This window comes from Taudactylus pleione, unplaced genomic scaffold (genome assembly GCF_031769625.1).
Source record: "Taudactylus pleione unplaced genomic scaffold, aTauple2 ptg000390l, whole genome shotgun sequence".
NCBI lineage: Eukaryota > Metazoa > Chordata > Amphibia > Anura > Myobatrachidae > Taudactylus > Taudactylus pleione.
In genome coordinates, this window is record NW_028284791.1 from 972,711 (window position 1) to 995,514 (window position 22,804).

General features: G+C 44.5%; 1 protein-coding gene across 1 annotated transcript; it reads left to right on the top strand.

The window, feature by feature from the left end:
- The first annotated feature begins 7,403 nt into the window (after nt 1-7,403).
- On the top strand, nt 7,404-8,342 carry LOC148507615 (odorant receptor 131-2-like). The gene has a single exon (XM_088445796.1). It carries the CDS (start codon nt 7,404-7,406, stop codon nt 8,340-8,342), a length of 939 nt encoding a protein of 312 aa, XP_088301922.1.
- Nucleotides 8,343-22,804: the final 14,462 nt, after the last annotated feature.

Below are 22,804 nucleotides of genomic sequence, written 5' to 3' on the forward strand. Positions count from 1 at the left end.
TCCAAGACAAATATTAATAATTTCATTAGGCAGTAACTACACAAGCTACACCTTGCTTTCTTTTCCAGAAACATGAATGAGATGGGTAAAGGAGTAGGCACAGTATCAGTACCACAACAAGGCAAACCACTTTACTAGACAAATTACTGCATTGAGTGAGTTTATTACAGATCTTGGCTTAATGCGCCAATCTCCGGGACTTCTTAACTCTTTTTGTAGTGCATTATCTTACAGTCTGGTGATTACATGTAACCACTAGACATGAATTACTAAGTGGGCACATAGTTTGAAAGAGGGGACTCAACTCTTTACCAAGATGGTACTTCTGAGTTTACTGGACCTCTTAAGTACAGTGAAAGTGGGACGCGCCCTATTTTATTGCTTTCTGTATATTTTGCTGTAGGGCTGAGCGAGGGCACGTTTATTATTCTACCCCACTGATGGGAAATGCTGGTAGGGGATGTGTAAGTATAGTTTCTATTTCTTTGAACCTTGTGTGTGCTAAGGATTATTGGGAGTCATCCGTAGCACTTTTGAGGTATATAAGTAAGATGAGTACCACTTATCCTTAGCACTTTTGTGGTATATATGTAGGATGAGTACCACTCATCCTTAGCACTTTTGAGGTATATATGTAGGATGAGTACCACTCATCCTTAGCACTGAAGGGGAAATATCTGATCCCAAAACATTTGGAGACGATCAACCAATCTGAAAGACAGATTGGTCCACAGCCACTTCAATAACAACAAGAAAAGACAACCTGTGGCTGAAGGATCATTCAAATGTGGCAGCTCTAAGGCCTGAAACCACATGTCACGCACTACAGAATGTAAAGACAAGCACAGTATAATAACGTACATAATATACTTGACTTTATTAATAGCAAGACTGCAGGGATGGTGTATTGTTTAACATGTCCATGTAACAAATGGTACATTGAAATGATTACCAGACCCCTGAAGCAGAGAGTGCTGGAGCATGTACTGTAGGCAGCATAAGGAACTCCAAAACAGATCTGATGAGATCCAAACAACTTACGTCCTTCGCAAGACATTTTATGATCGACATCATGGTGATCCTATGGGTTTAAGAGCATATGGTATAGAAAGAGTGAATTTGGGGATTAGGGGTAGTGATATTACTCAAGAACTATTAAATAGAGAGAAAGCCATTGGACTTTCCTACTGGGCGGTTTACAACCAGTAGGATTAAACGAACATAATAATTTTTTTTTAAATAAATGACGACCTCATATCATTACGTACAGTATTAGTTTCTATTAGATCTTGATAGTTATGACAATCCAATTGTATTTGGGATACATATGTCCCCCCACATGATGACTAGGGTGATGACTACACATCATTAATATTTATAAGAGTATTATTGTATATTTCATCATATGGTAAACTGCACTACACTATTCCGGATTTCCAGTAAAAATGGTCAAGATATAATTGAATATTATTGGATTATACTATATGGATTAATATATTAGGGAATTATTTATGGCACCTTTTAATGATGAACACTTTTGAAGTAATATTGGGCTGTCTTATTACATTCTCAATTGGATTACACATATTTTCTACACTAATTTTTAATCACATTTTTTTTTTCATTTTTAACACTATTCACATTATTATTTTACACTTGGAGGACTATATATCCGAATAAATGAGATCACTTTACAGCAACAATAAAATGATGTGATGCAGATGGGTAAGATTACAAATCTGACATCACTCATAGCATTTATTTATATCAGTATATCACTTTCACATTCACATTTATTTTTAGGGTATCAGTATTCAAATTTGTGAAATCACACATTGATATATATATATATATTTATTTTCATTATGTATTGTGACATGGAAAAATACAGTATTATAATAGATAGGACAATACACAATGTATCATACACAGTGTGATACTAAGGTATGTTAGTATATATTACATTATGATGTGGAGATACTGGGAATATATCAGGCTTGAAAGTCCATGCCAATATATGTTTAATAATGAAGTATATCACCCACTAAACCTATCCTAAACCTTTCAGTTATATTGTGAGAGCAGTAGGGATTAATCCCTGTAGTGATCAAAATATTTATGATACCAATTATATCCCCCATTAAAACCTATCCTGAAATATTTAATTACACAGTGAGAGCAGTAGGGGTTAATTCATTTAGTGTACAATACAAACCTATGGCATGACGATCCCAGATCACTCCAGCTCTGTTGATGAAATTGTTAATGTTTGTTAACCAATGGGAATGCTGACAGGCTAAGCGGATTGGTGGAGAGTCCCATCCATCATCAAGGAGGACTCTGATTGGTAACTGATATAGGATCTTTCAACCCGATGGATGGGTTGCTCCTATGATTAAGCCAGACAGCGAAACGCGCGTCAGGAGACTCGTGGTGCACACTGTCTATCGTGTACTTTGTGTAGTTAAATGGCTGTAAATCATTACATGTAACATTTTTAAATAATCCAGATTTTCAGGGAGGTTAGGCCTCCTATCTTTTTACGGTTTGGAGAGAGGGAAGTATATATTTTATTGGTCAGTCAGTTTACAAAATAGACAAACAACCATTGACATTGATAGAGGCATCAGCTAGACAGGCTAGACATTACATCAGCGAGGTGATAATTACATTGGCAGAAACAGATTGGCAGAATACCCTTGATTCAATATTGAATAGACCTCCTCCAATAAAAAAAATCACTAACTATAAAATGTTAAAGGAGAGGATGGACTACTTAGAAATCAAAACAGGTATATGTCAAAGGACATTTCATTTTCTTTCGCTATCGACAGAACAAATAGTTAATTAATTTCAAAACTCTTGTAAACTTTTTACCATCTTTTACCAGCAAGTATATTTTTGTAGAATTATTTCTTAATACTATATATCATACCTGCTTGTCACTAAGAAAAAGATTTGCAATGAGGCTTTCAGAGAATCACATCTGTCCTAAATGCAGGCCTATTTCATTGTTTGTGGGGCTGACAATACTATATGGAAACTAAACTACGGAGACAAGTTTACTTTGGCCCAGAATGGGCGGTATTGGGAATCTTACACAAGAATCAAGGATATACTAAGGCAAAAAGGGAATTATTATTGATTATAAGTGCCTTAGGAAGGAAAACAATCCTTCAAAATTGGATTCAGACGGAATCTCCTTCTTTTGCATTCTTTAGAGAGAAAATGCAATATACTGTATACAGTATATGGAATGGATTGAGGTACTGGGAGAAAAGGAGAAACATACTGAACTTTTTATGGACATATGGGAGGAATATATATGTGAACTCCCAAATAACAACAAAGATCAAGTTATAAGGAGTATACAGCATACTAAATGGTATGAGGCTAAAACGGTAAATAATGCTGTTCAAAATGTTTAATAAGCCAGTAGTTAACAGAAATAGATAAGGCTGTTATTCTATATTATAGTACATTATTGTGACGGGGACAAATATCCCCCTGAACTCTACCTTTCTTATCATCTATGTATATATGGAAGTAGAAATATAAGCACTGGGAATATTGTTACAAAATGACTGGTGTTTTTTTAATAATTATATCTATTCTATTCATGATGTCATATAAATGCTAAATGTGAAATATTAATATACATGAAACAGATGAAATGCTTCAATAAAAAGAATTTATAAAAAAAACAAAAAACTATCCTAGGAATCTTTAATTACACTGTGAGAGCAGTAGGGGTAAATTAATTTAGTGAACAATACAAACCTATGGCATGACGATCCCAGTACACTCCAGCTCTTTTGATGAAACAGGCTAAGCGGATTGGCGGAGAATCCCATCAATCCAAGGAGGACGCTGATTGGGTGCTGATGAGGATATAGGATCTTTCAACCCGACGGACGGGTTGCTCCTATGATTAAGCCAGACAGTGAAACGCGCGTCAGGAGACATGCGGTGCACGCTGTCTAATGTGTATTTTAATGTGTTAACCACCGTGAAAACTGTAAATTGATTATGAATGTGATGGGTGTCTGTTAGACACCTGGACGATATAAGCGGGCACATGTCACCCAGCATATTCATTGTATATTCCCGGAGATACTTACATCCATGTATCAGTGCATGATATAACAACGTTAATGGAATATGAATATATAAATAATACCAGACATCATATTCGTGGTAACAATACATTTTATTTTCAGGATTGTTTATTTTTAACACTGAAAATAAATAAATCTAAAAATATAATTAAAAATATAAATAAATATTTTGCTGACCCGATTTTAAGGATGAATTAAACGATATGTTTTATAACAAGTTTTTGGTAATGAGGGGTCATTAGAAATTATAAACAATATATCTACTATAAGATTTAGTGAAGATCAGGATCTAGGGCCTGATTCAGACCCACTCGCGAGCGGCTGTCCGCTCGCAAGTGGGTCGATGTTATGGACTGAGCATGCGCACGATGGAGGGAGCTCCGTCGTGCGCATGCGCCAGACGCGACGAGCGAAGGAAAGTCCTTCGCTCGGTGTGTCCGATCAAAAGGGGCGTGCTGTCAATGTTGATTGACAGCACGCCCCCTTTGGTGGGCGTGCCGGGGGCATGCCTCCCTGACGGGGGTGTTCCCACGGGAACGCCTCCCGTCAGAAGCCGGCCCACTGACATCACTAGTGATGTCAGTGGGAGTGATTTTGGCTCTGATAGAGCCAAAATCACTCCGGAGCTTGCGGTTGAAAACCTCATGATCTCGACCATCGCGACCATCACAATGCACGCTCGTATAGCCTGTGGGTGGTGACCCACAGCTATACGAGCGTCCAGGAGGACGCTCCATGAAAATGGAGCCCGGTCCTCATTCAGAGTGTGCGCTCTGCTCAGAGCGTACGGCTCTGAATGAGGGCCCTAGTCCATGAGTGCCCCAATACAGGAATACTTTTACTTTTTCATTTTGCACCCAAAACATTATATATTACTGATCGAAAAAACATTATATATCACTCCTGAATTTTCTGTGATTCCATAAAAGGTAGAAGTTTCTAAGGTGGAATCTCCAAATCCACTGCATATGTGTAGCCATGTAGCCAAATTGATGAACACCCATAAAAATCTGGAAAAGAGAGTTTGACACTAATCTTCCTGAACCCAGTGGCAAACGCAGGATTTCTAGAGGGGGGTTTCCAAATGCTTGATTTTAGAGTGAGTGTGGCCAGTCCATGAAGAGGGTAGAATTATCACTTAACCAGCTTTAATATGCGTCATACAAAGTATATTGTGTGTCATAATTCCATCATATACAGGACCAGCAATCACAGTAAGCCATTAAATGCGGCAGTAGGGCCATCCTGCCTGAGCTGAATGTTTTTATTTTAGATACTGTATGGGTACCATTCCAGAGTATTAAAGTACGGGAGTCTGGGGGAGCAGCAGAATAACCTAGCACTGCCCTAGACATATATGTACATATTGGGCTCTATAGCAGTGCATCCCTAATAGTGAATGTTTTCCAGATCTCCTAGTTGATGCACAGGTTATTTATTACTGACTGATAGATGTTAAAAGATCCACAGTTGGTACTATTTATTTCATTTGTGATACTGAGAAGAACATTCAGCACTAGTAAAATTCTATTACATACTATTTCTATTGTGGGCTGGGGAGGGGGGTTTCCAAGCAGACGGAAACCCCCCCTGCGTTTGACTATGGAACCATTTTAGCAGAGTTTTCACATTGCTGCCATTACCTTTAACTTTGTTTTATCTGAACGGTTGCATATTAGTCTAGCACCTTTCACTTTTCAAACTACTAATACTGTAGATAGGCAGGAAGTGACTGAACTGGGGGCTTGATTCAGACCCGGTCGCAAGGCTGCGTTCCGCAGCCTGTCGATGTTTGCAATCGGCATATGCATCGCAGTCTGCGTGTGCAAACCAGCCGCTGCAATTCGGGAAACGACCGCAGCGAGCACACAGAGGCTTCACACAGGAAGTGACCGCTTGAGGGTGGTGACGGGGGGGAGAAAAGCAGGCGTGCCTGGGCGTCTAGACGCTGTTTCAGGGGCGTGCATAATTAGGCCCCAGCAATGGCATACGCATCCTAACGTCTAGTTACACACACAAACATTAACAATGTCTGCAGTAGGGTCAGGTCAACCGCAACTTGTGCGTGTGGGTCCAATGGTTCCCGATGTATTCGCTGTCTTGCGAGAACGAAAGTAAAGGGGAGTAGGCGGCATTATGTAGTGTTGGGTGTCTACTTATTTTGCTGCGGTTACATTGTATATGCGGTCATTAGCATATTTTCACGTCGACAGGCTGCGTGCGAACACGGCCTTGCGACCGGGTCTGAATCAGGCCCTGAATACTAAGTGCTATTGATAACCTACTAATGCTCTGGACTACGGATCCCTCTCCTGGAACTTTTTGCGTAGAGCAGCCTATAGGCTGTAATGGCGTATGCATCTAAAGATTACGTTAAGTAGTGGGGAGTCGATGAGTGATGTCCTGTGAATATCAGTACTGGCTCCCAGTCAGCAGTTGGCAGCTATAGTTGGGTAGTGAGATGGTTACTGTGCGCAATGATTAACTGCCGTGGTGGTTATCTCTGTAAATACGATCAGTCCTACATCTGCTATAAACTGGATTGTAACTGGAGTTTCTGAGCTTAGGGCCTGATTCAGGTCGGATCGCACGGCTGCATTCGCATACCCCCACTAGCTGGAAAAATATGCTAATTAATGCAATCGCATGGCAACCGCAGCACTATACTAAAATGCCCATCACTGTATAAAGCTGCCCACTTCCCATGACATGCATCCGCAAGTCAGCGAAAGCATCGGAAACATCGAGTAACATCGGAACCATTCGCACAGTTGTGGTTGACCTGACCCAACCTCACAAACTGCTAAACTTCCTGTCGCCATCTAGACCTCTGCCAGCGTATACAATCGCAGGGGCTTAATAATGCACACCGCTGTAACGGCGTTCAAATGCACAGGCACGCCTGCGTTCCACCAACCACCCCCGATCTCCACCCCCAAATGGTCACTTCATGTCATTCACTATGCTATTGAACTGCGTGCTCACTGCAATCGCTTTCCCGATTGCAACGGCCGGCTCACGTATGGGCACTGTGATGCATACGCATGCGCAGATCGCAGACAGCGACCGGCTGCGTGTGAACGCAGCCGTGCAATCCGACCTGAATCAGGCTCTTAGTGCAATCACTAGAAATCAGTTTTGTATGATAAATTACTTTGGGTTTGAGTATTCTTAGTTTGAGCAATGCCAACCTCTTCTGTATCTGTACCGGTATTCATCACTAACAAAACATTGTTTATTTATTTTAGTTCGAAAATCTAAAATCGAGCTGCAGCGCGTTCAGTTATGGCGAATTCTACGGCGATTGACACTGCGTTCATGGTTGCTTTCCTGCACTCAGACAAACTCTACTTGGCGCTATTATCCCTGATGGCGATCTCCTTCTGTGTTTTCATTTTCTTCATGGCCATAATCTTAGGAGCCTTCTTCAGCTCTTCTCACATGCAGGAGGAAGCTCGTTACATCCTATTTATCCACATGCTCATCAATGACACAGTGTATCTCGTACTAGGGTTCTTTGTCTTCTTCCTGACAGCGTATTTAATTTATTTCCCTGTTCCCATTTGCTACATACTGGTCACAGTGATCTCTTCTAGTTTCAAGGTCACCCCATACACCCTGGTGGTCATGTGCCTGGAGCGGTACGTTGCCATCTGTTTCCCGCTAAGGCACGGGGCGCTTTGCACCAGACAGAAATCGTATTTGGCCATTGCAGCGATTTGGATAATCGGGTTGATACCTAATGTTGCAGATTTCATTATTTTGTGCTTTTCTGTGAAACAAGACTTTTTTTCCTTTTATTGTCTCTGTATAAGATCCGCATTTGTGCTCACTGAAGCGCAGAACACTATACGGTCCCTGGTCCACGCCTTGACTTTTTCCCTGGTGGGGCTGATCGTCGTATTCACGTACATCAAGATTATGCTGGTGGCTGTGAAGGTGGACACTGGAAAGTCCTCTGCTTCCAAGGCTGGGAAGACCATTATTCTGCATGCGTGCCAGCTCCTGCTATGTATGACGGCTTTCACCTACACCCTGACAGAAGCGTACCTCCGCAAATACTTCTACCTCTTACCCGTCATCAACTTTTTCTTCTTCATGTGTCTTCCACGGTTCATTAGTCCCTTAATTTATGGAATCAGAGATGAAGTGTTTAGTAAATACTTAAAACGGTTTGTACTTTATAAACCCATTAGGACAGTCCCTAAATCAATGACATTGTGAGACCATCAGAAGCTTCTCAGCTTTCCTCAACTTGTATCATGAATATAATTGGTGAATAATAATAATAATCTTTTCCTATTGGCCCAGTCTAAAGGTGCCCATCCACTAGACGATTAAGTTGAGCGATTGAACGATAACGATCGTTCAATCATTCATAAATCGTTTGCAAAAATGTCTAAAACGGCCAGCTATGCACGTGCCCGCTATCATCGTGCAAACATGCTGGACAACCTATTTTTTTTCTCAGGTTCAGCATGTCTCCAGATGATTGATGAGCCTGCACTGAACGACTGCTCGCTCAGTGCAGGCACAGCACAGACTGACAAACGACTGTACGATCACAATGTCGTTTTCATGTCTGCTAGTGGACGGGCACCTTAAGAAGTGGTCAACTAAAACGAAGTGAAGTTTATATTTAAATTTTAAAGATACATTATATTTTGTTAGTTTGAAGTGGAAGAACATGGATAAATGTTGGACTTGTTTCTCACCTGTATAATCATTAGTACAGTAAGTATATGGACTGTGGCCCTGATTCAGAGCCGGACGCTCTGACAGCGTTCGCTCTGAATCAGGGCGTCTTTTTTTTTTTTATGGAGCGGCCTCCCGGCAGCTCACATTGCTGTGGGTTGCCACCCAAAGCTAATGCGAGCGGCCAGGATGATGGTCGCGATGGTCAAGACCATCGCGACCGTCGGGCTTGCGACGAGACCCTTGTGGTAGGGTCTCGTGGCCACAAGCTCCAGAGTACTTTCGTTTCAAACAGAGCCGAAATCTCTCCCACTGACATCACTCGTGATGTCAGTGGGGCCGCACCCAAACGGTAGGCGTTCTCATGGGAAAGCCTCCGTCTGGCCAGCCACACCCACCCGGTCTGCACACCAAAGGGGGCGTGCTGTCACTCAACATCGACAGCACGCCCGTGTGGTGCGAGACCCGGAGCGACGGATTGCCCGTCGCTATCCGGGTCTCACACATGCGCACGACGGAGCCGGCTCCGTCGTGCGCATGCGCTCTGGGCCACCATCGACCCGGTTGTGAGCGCTCAGCGCTTGCGACTGGGTCTGAATCAGGCCCTGTGTTTCTCCATAAAATGTTACAATCTTTAAAGTGTAATTAAACCACAGTAAACAAGCATTGTTCTATGTTGTAGCAGACAATTACCTATACCAGGTACACACAACCTTTTTTAGTCTAATTGTACAATCGGGGTTAATACTCATTGTAGGTCAGATTATTGTCTGACACAATAATCCAGCAATTTACAGTCTCAGCCCACACTGCCGGCCCCTCTGCACCCGCGGCTCTCCCCCCAGTTTCCTCATCTAAGCTGGGCCACAGAAGACCATCTTCCAGCAGGCCAAGCTCAGGAGACTCAGGACAGCTGTGGCTCCCCACACTTCTCCCCCGGTCACACAGTGCTGGTTGTCGATCCTAAAAGGATCACCCACCAGCCAGGGCTCACTGCAGCCCCACTTTCCCCCAAACTCTCCCCCGATCCCAGGCAGCCATGTAGGGTGATCAGGCTTGGATTAAGGGGGAACAACAGGGGTGGTTGAAGTGGGACCCTCACACCCAGGGTCCCCCCTGGCGGTTGCTATGACTCTGTGTTCTCCATGCACAGTGCATATAGTGCAGAATTGCTCCCGAGTCTCCTCCTCAGCGTCATGTGACACATCACATCCGTGACACTGATAAGGGGACTCGGGAGCCATAGCAGCTGCCAGTGTGGACCTTATGTGGGAGTATGGCACTGTATAGCAAATGGGGTCCCTGTGGGGCATATTGGGGGAGCAGTGTGTGGCATACAGGGGTGCACTGTGGGGCAAGGTAAGGGGTAAAGTTGCGGCTGGGTGCCACATTGATTAGCGGAGCACCCAACAGCTTACAGTATTTGCTCCTAGGCCTCCACAACCTTAATCCGATCCTGTGGTTGACCCTCGGCAATGCACACCCCCTGCTGCCAACCTCTCTCCTGGCAGAATGTGAAGATCTGCAAAAAGTGTGTCTAAAAGAACATTTTAGGACTATAGTTTACTTTACCTAAGTTAACCTTACTGTACAGTATATAGGTAAATACACTGTAGAGTCTTTTTTTTTTTTTAAACTGTATAAAATATATATTTTTTTCAAAAGTAATCAAAAGTGTTGACATTTTTGAAAATTTATACTATATATATATAATAATAGATACTTAATCCCGATTCCGTATAACTTTATTGACACATCTGCATAACTATTAATAAAATGACACAGAATCATGTATAAATCGCAATTTTGGAGTGGAGAATTATAAATATGATTCGCTGATTGTTATGCGCCATAGTTATGTCATCTGTCACAGACAGGTCTGCTGGCGAATGGATCAGACAGGATGGCAAAATGATACAGGGGGAGATGTACCGAGCCTTGGAGAGAGATAGTGGAGCCACCAGTCAGCGTTTAACGATCATCTCTCTAGCACCGTCTTTGAAATGACAATTAGGAGCAGATTGGTTGCTTATGGCAACTACTACACTTTAGCTCTCTCCAGAGCGTGATACATCTCCCCTATAGAGTCTGAGACAGCATAGGGGGACTTCAGAAGATTGATCTGCGACTGATGTGCGACTGATGTTTCCGATGTTCCCGCTTTTCTACATGAGCGGCGGATGTCAGCCGCCAGAGGTGGGCAGTGCACAAGACGGCGGCTGAGTCATTTGCATATTACTTTACGCAAGTCTGCTGTGTACGGAATCCCAGTGGCGACAGGATTTGCGTCCATCTCTGAATTAGGCAATCAAAATTGTGTTTTGGTGACCAGAGTGAGCTTAAAAATAATGAATCAGGTGGCATAAGGCAAAAATGCTAATTTATTAAATGTTTTTCTTTAAGGGGCCCATTTATCAAATAATATTTGCAGTATATCCCCCTGAAAACACCCATATTAAGAATACCCTGTATGTACCATGAAGCGACCACTACAGCTATCTTCGATGTCTTCCGCGGTCAGAGCCGTAACGAGAATTTTTGGTACCCTGGGACAGAACAAATCTAATTTGTCCTGTACAATGATGAAAGCGTACCGATCCCTTTGAATTACGATTATCCTGATGTCACTGCCAAAGACAGTGTTAATCCAATGGCTGCATTGATGGTACACAATAATTAGGTAGTATAACTCACCATCCCTGGATGTAGGAGAGCACTGGTGATTTGCCAGGACAGCCCAGCACAAACCTGAAGGTATAGAAAGAGTGCTGCGCTGTAGTGTATATGCAGCAAATAGCGGCAGGGAGGTCCGTATATGTACCCAGCACCGGCAGCTGAACTCACCAGCAAAGGTACTGGAGGTGTGCTGGTAACACCTGGGTTGGGAATCCGTGGCTGTGCTCGGGGCTGCCATCACAAATTATGGTTCCCAGTACACATGTATCAGAGAGGACCCCCCTTATCCTGCCCCACGGCCTGCTGAACGCAATGTTCCAATGAGCCCTGGCGCTTAGAGACAGCACATGTTGTAATGCTCCTTCCCACAGCACACACATACAGTATATACATACATACATATGTGTAACATTTATCGCACACTTATACTTTCAGAACCCTGATGCTGGGGATGAAACAAGAGGAAGCTAGAAGTGGGAATGATTATACACAGAACATAGACAGACTGCCGAGCGGCGCCCCCTGTCCTGCGGTGCCCTGTACCATGGTACATGCCGCACTAACCTAATTACTGCCCTGGCCTCGATCCCACTATTTCCTACAGCAGAAATTGCTCCCATAGGTTTCAATGGATGTGGCATAAAAGATGGAAAGTGTCTAGATGTCAATAGGTCAACACCAGATGGCCGATAAGCAATAGGTCGACAGGATCAAAAGGTTGACAGTTAAAAGATTGACACAAACTAAGGCCGACAGGGTCAAATGGTCGACAGGGTTAAAAGGTAACACAAATGGTTGTCACAGAAAAGGTTGACATTTTTATTGTTACTTTAACCCTATTCCTCCCTCTAATGCCTAACCCTAACCATCCCCCTAGTGCCTAACCCTAACCCTCTCCCTGGTGCCTAACCCTAACCATCCCCCTAGTGCCTAACCCAAACCGTCCACCTTTTTATGGATGTGGTATAATAGATGGACAGTGTCTAGATAGACAGTCAATAGGTCAACACCAGATGGTCGAAACATAAAAGGTTGACACTTGTTTTGTGTGATTATTTTAACCCTGATTCTCACCTTAACCCTCCCCCTGGTGCCTAACAATCCCCCTGGTGCCTAACCCTAACCCACTCCCTAGTTCCTAACCCTAACCATCCCCTTCAGCAGCCTAACCCTAAACCTATCCTAATCCTAAAAATCGTTTTGCTTGCATTATTAACTGCTGCGGCATCACCCTTGGGTTATGCCCCATTGTTATGCCATTCTAAATCAGACTGTTATAAACATTATGGGGTATACAGTATTTACTTAAGGTCGATTTTAATCAATTTAAAATCAATGAAAAAAATCAATCAGCATAATGTGTGATTTAGTCCCAGATGATAGATTTTAAATTGATTGAAAGACACCTTTATAATTTATATCCCTGCTATGGGTGACCGGTTGCTTCAGCCGCTTGTTGTCAGGTAGAAAGAGCACCTGGCAGGGGGCATTGAGGTTTTTTTTTAAAACTCTTTTCTCCTATAGGGCAGAGGATCCCAAACTCTGCCATTACAGTCCAGGTTTTCAGGACTGTAATGGAGGAATTTGGGGACCTCTGCTATAGGGGTCATGGTTGGCTCTTAGTACCGAAGATTTATCTTTAGTCTTTTACTTCGAAGCAAGTTACCAATATCCTCCTCTCTCTTCTCTGGTCATCGTTTCATTTAGGCCCTGACTGTTGGTCAGTTGTCATTTTGTTTCAGTGGTAACTCTGATTTTTGCCATTGTGTTTGCACTTTCCCACAGTACCTGTGTAAGCCTTTCCAGTGGATTTACAGTAGTTTTATCATTCTGCTGTGAACTCTCTGAATTCACCAACTTCCACCTCCCATTTCCTCACCCTTTGGCTAAAAAAATGTATAACCCAAGCGCTGAGCTAAGAGGAGAGATGGAAAACTACAAGTGACAAAATGCTGCTTTAAGGTGGCTGCCACCACCTATTGGAGAGGAAGTCGAGTAGAACAAATTTAAATAGCTGCGCTCTGTCAAAATATAGCTGACTTCATCTGAAGATAAATTATATCATGTAAAAAAAAAAAGACCATGTAAATAAAATTAAAAATCACAATTTAATTAGATAAAGCCTGTAAAAACTTATATAAAAGTATATAAAGAAGAAAAATGCATAAAAGATAGAATTAAGGCATCCCCAAAAGTACACCAATATATAACAGACAGACAGGAACACAGCACCCCTGTGCAGCTACGCCCATGACAGTGACAGCCAGGTGTGGCTGACATGCACACAAAAAAAAATGTTTATTTATTATTTTGGGCAGCAGCCCCTCGACAGATAGGAGCACAGCACCCCTGTGCAGCTACGCCGATGATAGTGACAGCCACGTGTGGCTGATATGCACACAAAAAAATATTTTTTTTTATTTTTGGGCAGCAGACCCTCGACAGACAGCAGCACAACACCCCTGCACACCTACGCTGATGACAGGTGTGGCTAACACGCCACACAACATTTTTTTTTTTTTTTAACACTGGGGTGAACCCCTGAAAAGAGGCAGCAGTCCCTTAACAGACAGCAGCACAGCACCATGCACTGATGACAAGTGTGACTAACACTAATTGGGGTGGGTGAAGAGCACCCCTGAAGGACAGAGCACCCCCAGGACAACACAGCACTACAGCCAGCCAGTCTCTATGGACAGGACAAGTACAACAGCCAGCCCCTATGGACAGGACAATGACAGCCAGCCAGCCCCTATGGACAGGACAATGACAGCCAGCCAGCCCCTATGGACATGACAACAGCCATCCAGCCCTTCTATAGACAACAGCCAGCCAGTAACAAGTATTAAATATTGACAATAACAACAGCACAGCACAACTCCCAGCTCCCTCTCTCTTCACTCTCCACAGCCGGAATGAAAAATGGCGGTGGATCGCAGGACCTTTATAGATTCCAAAACCTGCAAGAATCCGACAGCAGGATGATGACATTTTGCCTCGTTTTCAGATCTAAGTCAGGCGGGAAAACCCGAGCTGACTCGGATCTGCCTTGGATCCCCGAAGTTCGGGTGGGTCCGGTTCTCAGGGAACTGGACCCACTCATCTCTACAATAAACTGACATTTGCATTTCCACCACTACCAGCGAATATATATACATTTCATGGCAAGAAAGGAAAAACAAAAAAACATACTCATTAATCACAATTGCACCAGCATGAGCTGGAGGCTCACCAGAAAAATAATACACCAAACAGTCGGGTGAGTGAGCTTCACCTCCTGATCTCCAGGCAGGCACTCCTCGAGGGTGCTCCATGCAGGTAAGTATTCCAACACTCCAGGGGTTGTGTCCGCCGCTCTCTTCTCCAATGCGGTGGTGGTGGGGTCCTCCACTTGGGTCCTCTACACCAGCTGATGCAGCTTCTCTCCTCAGCGACAGTTTTCCTCAGCGGGGTCCTCTCTCCTCTTCAAAGGCGTCTTCTTCATTGCCCGCGCTAGGCAATGGGTCCTCCTTGTCCCTCGTCGGACCTTTCTTATGACGGGGGCCCCACTCCAGGCAGCAACAGCACTGGCTACTTCCCGGTGACCACTCCTTTCCTCCGGGGCAGTCCATAGCCAGGATCCACGGTCGGCAGGCACGCGATAAGACAGCATGCGGCTAATGGGGTGCTTTGGTGCTCCCAAGGGATCCTAGCAGCTAGCTTCAGCGATGGGGCATGTCAGGCATCCAGGTGGCTTCCAACGGGGCTCCTCTAGTCCCAGCAGCATGGCAGAGATTGGGCAGTCTCCTACCCCTCAGCGGGGTCCCCAGGGCCCAGCACTCATATTTCAGCGCCAGCAAATCACTCTTGGGAGGGGTCCCCAGCACTCCAGCACGTGAGTGGCAGCGGTCTGTATGACCTGTCTCCCGGTGTAAGAGGGGGGAATAACAGTGGTTGTAACAAGGTGGTGTCCTGAGCAGGGTGCTTAGATCCTCCAGCACTCCTCTCCACTCCAGTGGCACTTTTACTAGGGGGTTGGCAGGTCCAGCCTCACCCTGCTCCATATGTACAATCTGCTCACACAACCAGCAGTAGCCTGGCAAGTTCCTTTCAACTCCAGGGAGCTCTACTTTTACACCGGAGTAGCTGAATGGATGCTGGGTGCATGCGCACGGCCTCCATTCAGTGCCGGGAGAGGGCTTGGGGAAGCCCAACTAGTGACAGAGTGCAGGGCTTACCCCCAGCCTGACGTTATTTGGAGGCGTGCCATGCGGGCATGCCTTCAAATAACATCACTTAGGGGGCATGGCCTATGGTAATTAGGCCACACCCATGTTTTTGGTTGCGCGTGGCTCTGCCATGCACTTCTATAGGGCAATATTAGCAGAGCCAGCAGAGGGTGCTCCGACACCTGGAGCCGGCCCTGACTGAGATGCTCTTTGTACTGTATGGCAATCATTAGAGGCCCTGTTTTCTGCATGGCGAGTTCTGGCTGTGTTGCTTAATATTGTTTTTGTAGTGCATATGTATGTATATATGTGTGTGTGTGTGTGTGTGTATTGGTGGGGGGTATTAAAGTAATGTAAAGGGTAATTATTTATGTTATTTGGATGCAAATAAACATATTTAGATGTTGATATTTGAATTTTAAAACACCTTCAGCCCCCCTCATGTCAAAAATTGGCTATGGGGGAAATGTATCAAACCTATACTACATATCTAACTGGTATTTTACTGGATGTGCAAAAAAAATAACAGTTAGAAGCTGATTGGTTGAGCCTTTATATCTCTCCATGGGGTAAATTTACTGAAGATTGTGTTTGGCTGAGAAGAAACAAGCTGGACATCGCAGGGATTTGCGGGTTTTTTTGACCAAAATCACGGATTTACTAAGAATTGTGTTTGCCTGTCCATAAGGCGTCCAGAACTTTATTGCAATTAAAACACAATATATAACAGCTTACACTAACTTATACTAAAAATAAAGACACGGACACAGACTGCTTTGGTTAAATGGTCATAACTCGCTTTTATACGTTAATTATTTAATTTAATTTATTGGGAGGCAAAGAAGGATGCTACAAACAATCAGCTCCAGCCATATGATCTTAGCCAATATTAGGGAGCGACTGATATGCCCCCCTGTGGCCATTGTGACCAATATTAGGGAGCGACTGAAACGCCCCCCCTGTGGTCATTGTAAGCTAAGCTGTGAAGACTCACAACCCCTATAATATTGCATAGTACGAGCGTGTCCGCAGAGACAGACGCCCAAAGTCCTCCCATGAGAGGTAGGCCATACTACGACCATTCAAAGGATATGTGCTCCACAACGATATTCTTATACTTTAAGTGGCCGCTGGATTGTAGCACCTTCTCGTCGAACACGACAAATAAATGTTAGTAAAAACATACACAACAAATGCACAGTAAAGAGATAGGGAAGGGAGGGAGGGACAAAGACAAACCCCGTCCAGAAAAGGAAGTTGCTGGGTGTACACCAGCCTTATAAAGTCCACCAAGCCACTCCCACGAGCTCCCACATGGTCAGCGACCAACCAACCATGATAACTCCCCCAAACTACTCTACCTAGCAACTGCTGACCAAATTCCAACCAATTACAAAAAACTAAGGACTCTTGTATAGATTTAAACTTAATCAGTTCTCATCTCTTCTAAGGCGTCCATAACTTTATTGCAATTAAAACACAATATATAACAGCTTACACTAACTTATACTAAAATAAAGACAGGACACAGACTGCTTTGGTTATATGGTCATAACTCGCTTTTATACGTTAATTATTTAATTTAATTTATTGGGAGGCAAAGAAGGATGCTACAAACAATCAGCTCCAGCCATATGATCTTAGCCAATATTAGGGAGCGACTGATATGCCCCCCTGTGGCCATTGTGACCAATATTAGGGAGCGACTGAAACGCCCCCCCTGTGGTCATTGTAAGCTAAGCTGTGAAGACTCACAACCCCTATAATATTGCATAGTACGAGCGTGTCCGCAGAGACAGACGCCCAAAGTCCTCCCATGAGAGGTAGGCCATACTACGACCATTCAAAGGATATGTGCTCCACAACGATATTCTTACACTTTACATGGCCGCTGGAATGTAGCACCTTCTCGCCACCACCAAGTTCAAAGAACCGCAGCCTACCACCCAAACCAAAACAACTAGACCGCATCCAAACAGGAAAAAATATCACCCAAAAACACACCTAACCCCAAATCTGATAAATGCACCCCATCAGGCCAAACAATTAAGCTTTTTCCAGCCGCAAACTTGTGTGCCGTACCACCAAATCAACGGACCTGGAGACAAAATGAGAAACAGCCTTGTTAATCTTCCTGCGAGCCTTATCCAAAGCCAAAAGGTCCCTAGAACCCCTCCATACATTGCGAGGGATAATTTCAGACTACACCAAGCACACCTCCGGCCACCGATACCGAAGGGCACTCAAATCAGCCTGCATCCACAATATCAGATCTATACCCTTAGACTGCCCCACATCATTGCCGCCAAGGTGAATCACCAGCCATGCCGGGTGCCCACAGCGCATCTCCTGCTGAAACAAAAGATCCAAAAGAGCTAACCAACACATGCCTCGGACCCCAAACCACCGAACCTGACGCCCCCCTAACAACAGGGATGCCCTCTCTGCCATTGCATGCCTTTCAGCCCAATAAATAAACGAATGGACCACAAGCCACACTTGCTCAGAAGACACGGACATAGCTGTCAAAGAACAGAAAGAACTAAAACATCAGTAAAGAACATTATATAAAGAGGATAGAGTGGTAACTTAGAAGGAGAATGTTATTAACAATGCCCAGACGAAGGAGAAAATTCAAAAAACCTCCCGTGCGCTGTGTATGATAAGCCAATTGAATTACGGCCCTTAGTGGAGGAAAAATTTAAAAATCCCTTCACACCCTCAATTTTTGAATGCTAGCCATTCAAAAACTGGCGGGTAAACTACGTTTCTGGGTAAGAAAAACATCTTAAAGCTTATCACATCTAACATATGACTTATAGGCGGACGACCTCCATCTACCAATCGCTTGAATGGCAGATGGAGGCAACCCACTAGCCGCTGCACAAGTAGCCGCAGCAATACGGAAAGAATGAGTACCATAATGCGCGACATCCAAACCCAGCTGACCCAAACAGTGCTTAAACACAGCAGCAAACTGAAATTTAGTCAAAGGGAAGGAGTCAGCATGCAATAACCATTGCGAGACAACTGACGGGCGCAGACCCGCATATATACCAGCCAAGCACAAAGGGCAAATCTCAGTAATAGTATGAGGCTTGATGGTAACCCAAAGCTCCCGCTCTAATTGCTCATTTTTAGAATGGGGAATTTTGCACAGGATAGCCCCGGCCTGGATTACCACATGCTTAAATAATAGCCTGAAATCAGCAGACCTCTTACTAGACACCACAAGCACACTAATCTGCCAAAAAAAGCGAGCGCAAACGCCAATTGGAACAAAAAAGATTAAAATTCGGAAGAAGTAATCAACGAAACTACCCCTACCAGACGCTGCAGCAGTGCCAGATCAATTGGCCGGTGAGAATCAGCTACCATGGGACTATCTTTAGCCCAACCCTTAAGGGCCTTAGACAGCACAAAAGACCTTATGGGATCATGACTGCCGTGAAGGCGAGAGAAAAAAGCAATACCCGCAAGGGCGGAAGCCATGGCCGCCTTAGATTGGCCCCTCTGATAATGGTCCCACACAAACTCAACTAAGTGCTGATCTAAAGACTTACCCACAGCAGGATACCTAACCCGATAAGCCTCCCAGTCGCACCAAGCTGCCTCGTAAACCCATAGTTGACGGAGCCAGACCAAATTAGTCCGGCTCGACAATCTGCCAGACAGAAGACAGACAAGTCATCCCAATCAGATTAGCCTCAGGGGCCAACAACCTGAAACCTATCAAATTGAAAGTGGGATAGTGAATCTGCTATCCCGTTTTCAATGCCCGGGACGTGCCGCGCCCGAAAGACAATATTTGCCTTCAAACATCTCAAAACTAAAAACCTTAACAGACACAGGGCCAGATTCAGAGCCGTTCGTAAGCAGCCGCTCGCTCGCTCCGAGCGATGTTCGCACATCTGCGCATGCATATGGTTCATAATGCGCATGCGCCAACCAGTCAGTGCAGTCGGAAATCGTGTGTCCGCAAAATAGCGAGTGCCTGCTAATTTGAGTGACAGGATGAGGCGCATGTGGGTGGTAACAGGGGAAGGTGCTTGAAAACGGGGAGTGGAGATCCGAACGCAGGCGTGCCAAACGGTCAAAACGGGCGTTTAATGGGAGTGCATAATTAACAAAGCAGCGTCATCGGCCACGTCACTTGGTTGTCTCTTAGCCTGAACTGTTTGCATGATTGCGGTAGGAAAATCCAACCACAAGTAGTGCGAGCAGTTCATACGCCTTTCGATGTACTCGATTAATCTAATAAATAGCGGATGACGTATGATGCGAACGGCCAGGGGGCGTCTTTACAAAATAGCGAGTGCATGTTTCGCTCGCTCAGACATTGAGGCGTCAACAGACCGCAAAGAGCGAGCGCTCTATTTAAATCTCCGGCCCCTTTTTCTGAACGAATGAGCGCAAATAGCGTCCAGCTCTGAATCAGGCCCACAGTGCCATAGGAGAAGAACGCTGATTATTAATGGCGTGCACCACGCCCAGGTTGTCACACCAAAAAATTATGCTCCGGTTAGACAACCTGTCAGCCCATAAATTGACAGCCACTATTATCGGAAAAAGTTCCAACAACAACAGGTTGTACTGCAAGCTGCGAGATATCCATGATGCAGCCCATTGGGCGGCGCACCAGTCCCCCTGAAAAAATGCCCCGGAGCCAGTTGAACCTGCAGCATCGGTGAACAACTGCAATTCAGCATTGTCGACCGGCTGCAATGGCTAAATCAACTCCAAATTGAAATCCAACAAAAACAAAGCCCACACCCGGAGGTCATCTAGGATTTCCCTGCAAAGGCGGACACTAAAATGCGGGTTGGAGACCCCTGCAATGGCCCGCTCCAGTTTACGGCAAAACACCATCCCCATCGGAATGATCTGGCATGCAAAATTAAATGAACCTAGGACCGACTGAACATGGCGCAATTTAACCCACCGTGAATCTAAGCAACATTGAATCTGACTTAGCAATCGCTGCACCTTATCAGCCGGCAACCGGCAGCACCCAACTGTGTCCACTTCGATACCTAGGTAAGACCAGCAAGAGGTCGGACCCTCCGTCTTATCTGTGGCAACCGGCATGCCGAGTACCCGAAAAAGGGCCTGTGCAGAAAACAAAACGTCCCCACAAACTGTGCTATCAGATGGGCCGATGAACAAAAAGTCGTCCAAATAATGTGCAATGCCTGCATGGCCAGTACCAGCCTGGATACACTAATACAAAAAGGTGCTAAACTTTTCAAAATAAGCACACGAGATAGCACAGGCCATGGGGAGGCACCTGTCAACAAAAAATTGGCCATCTAACTTAAAACCCATAAAACGTAGGGACTCGGGGTGTAACGGTAGCAGGCGGAAAGCAGATTCCACGTCCAATTTTGCCATCAAAGCTCCAGGACCAAAACTCCTAATCATCGCGAGCGCCTCAACAAACAACTGGTACTGAACCTGGCAAAGCGAGTGAGGGATTGCATAGTTCACAGAGCCCCCATGAGGGTACGACGAATGCTGGATCAAACGGTATTTACCCTGGACCTTTTTCGGCACGACACTGTAATTAGTCACTAGTGGTGGGGTGTTGGTAGGTGAGTCGTACCTGTTCCCCTGCATTAGTCGTCAATCCCGGCCTTTCAAATAGTCTGACCTGCTGCTGCTCTTGGATTCTGTAGTGGTTAGGCAGAGAGATGGGAACCCCCCAAAAACCCCTGACAAGTCACTACACGTGTGGACAGTGACAAAATGTTTTATTTTGCCTAAATGGTAGATCACTGTAATGTTAATTCAATATAAATACACAGTTTAGCAATATGACTTTGTTAACAGTAAACTCAGTTTCACACACAGTATAGTTTAACCTTTCATAATAAGTTATAACAATTTTACAAAGAACAATACAATGATGATAAACGATCTAATATCTCACAAATAATCTAACAATCTGGCATTACCATTAGGAAATAACAGGAAGTTCTGCAACAGATTGTTTTCCCTTAATGTAGTCTCGCTCAATAACACATATTGCACCAAAGTCTTAATGGCTACAGGCAGAAAGCAAAAGAGTTCTCTCCACACTTTGGACTGGGAATGTCAATGTATTACTATTATCCACAAGGTGGTGGCACTGAGATGATATCTTAAATGTATCCAGACTAATGGTCACGTTGCTTTCAATGACTTCCAGATGGTAGAAATAGAAATATATATATATACACATTACATACACACACATATATACATACACAGGTGAATAATCGCAGTACGGCACTCTTCGCTGTTGCTGCGGTATAGAACCCCCTGGGACCGGGTGGGTTTCAACGTTTCAAGATACTTTAATCCTGTCGTCAGGAATACAAAAGTAACATACAAAACACGTACCTTTATAGCCGTCACCACACCCGTGCACGCTGCTGCAAAAGCCTGTCCAGGAGCTGCTGACGTCAATCCAGGGACCAGTACCCTGTTCTACGAGTTGTTCTATGTATGCACGAGGTGTTGTCATGTTTCCATGGTGAAGGTATTAGCTCCAAGCCACCAGGGGGCGTTCGCGACGGAGAACAGGGTACTGGTCCCTGGATTGACGTCAGCAGCTCCTGGACAGGCTTTTGCAGCAGCGTGCACGGGTGTGGTGATGGCTATAAAGGTATGTGTTTTGTATGTTACTTTTGTATTCCTGACGACATGATTAAAGTATCTTGAAACATTGAAACCCACCCGGTCCCAGGGGGTTCTTTACCGCAGCAACAGCGAAGAGTGCCGTACTGGGATTATTCACCTGTATTGAGATCTGTATCAGGCACCTTCCAACATTACAGCTATTTGGAGGAGTGACGGCAGCTGTTGGTATTATATATATATATATATATATATATATATATTAGGGATGTGCAGGCTCGGATGGGTTCGAGTTTGCACGTGGAGTTCGGATTTTTCCCTCCAAAAAAACGGAACTCAGAAAGAGGCAAAACGTCATCTTGCAGGAATGATGATGTTCGTCCGTGCAAGATGACGTTTTGCCTCTTTCTGAGTTCCGTTTTTTTGGAGGGAAAAATCCGAACTCCACGTGCAAACTCGAACCCATCCGAGCCTGCACATCCCTAATAT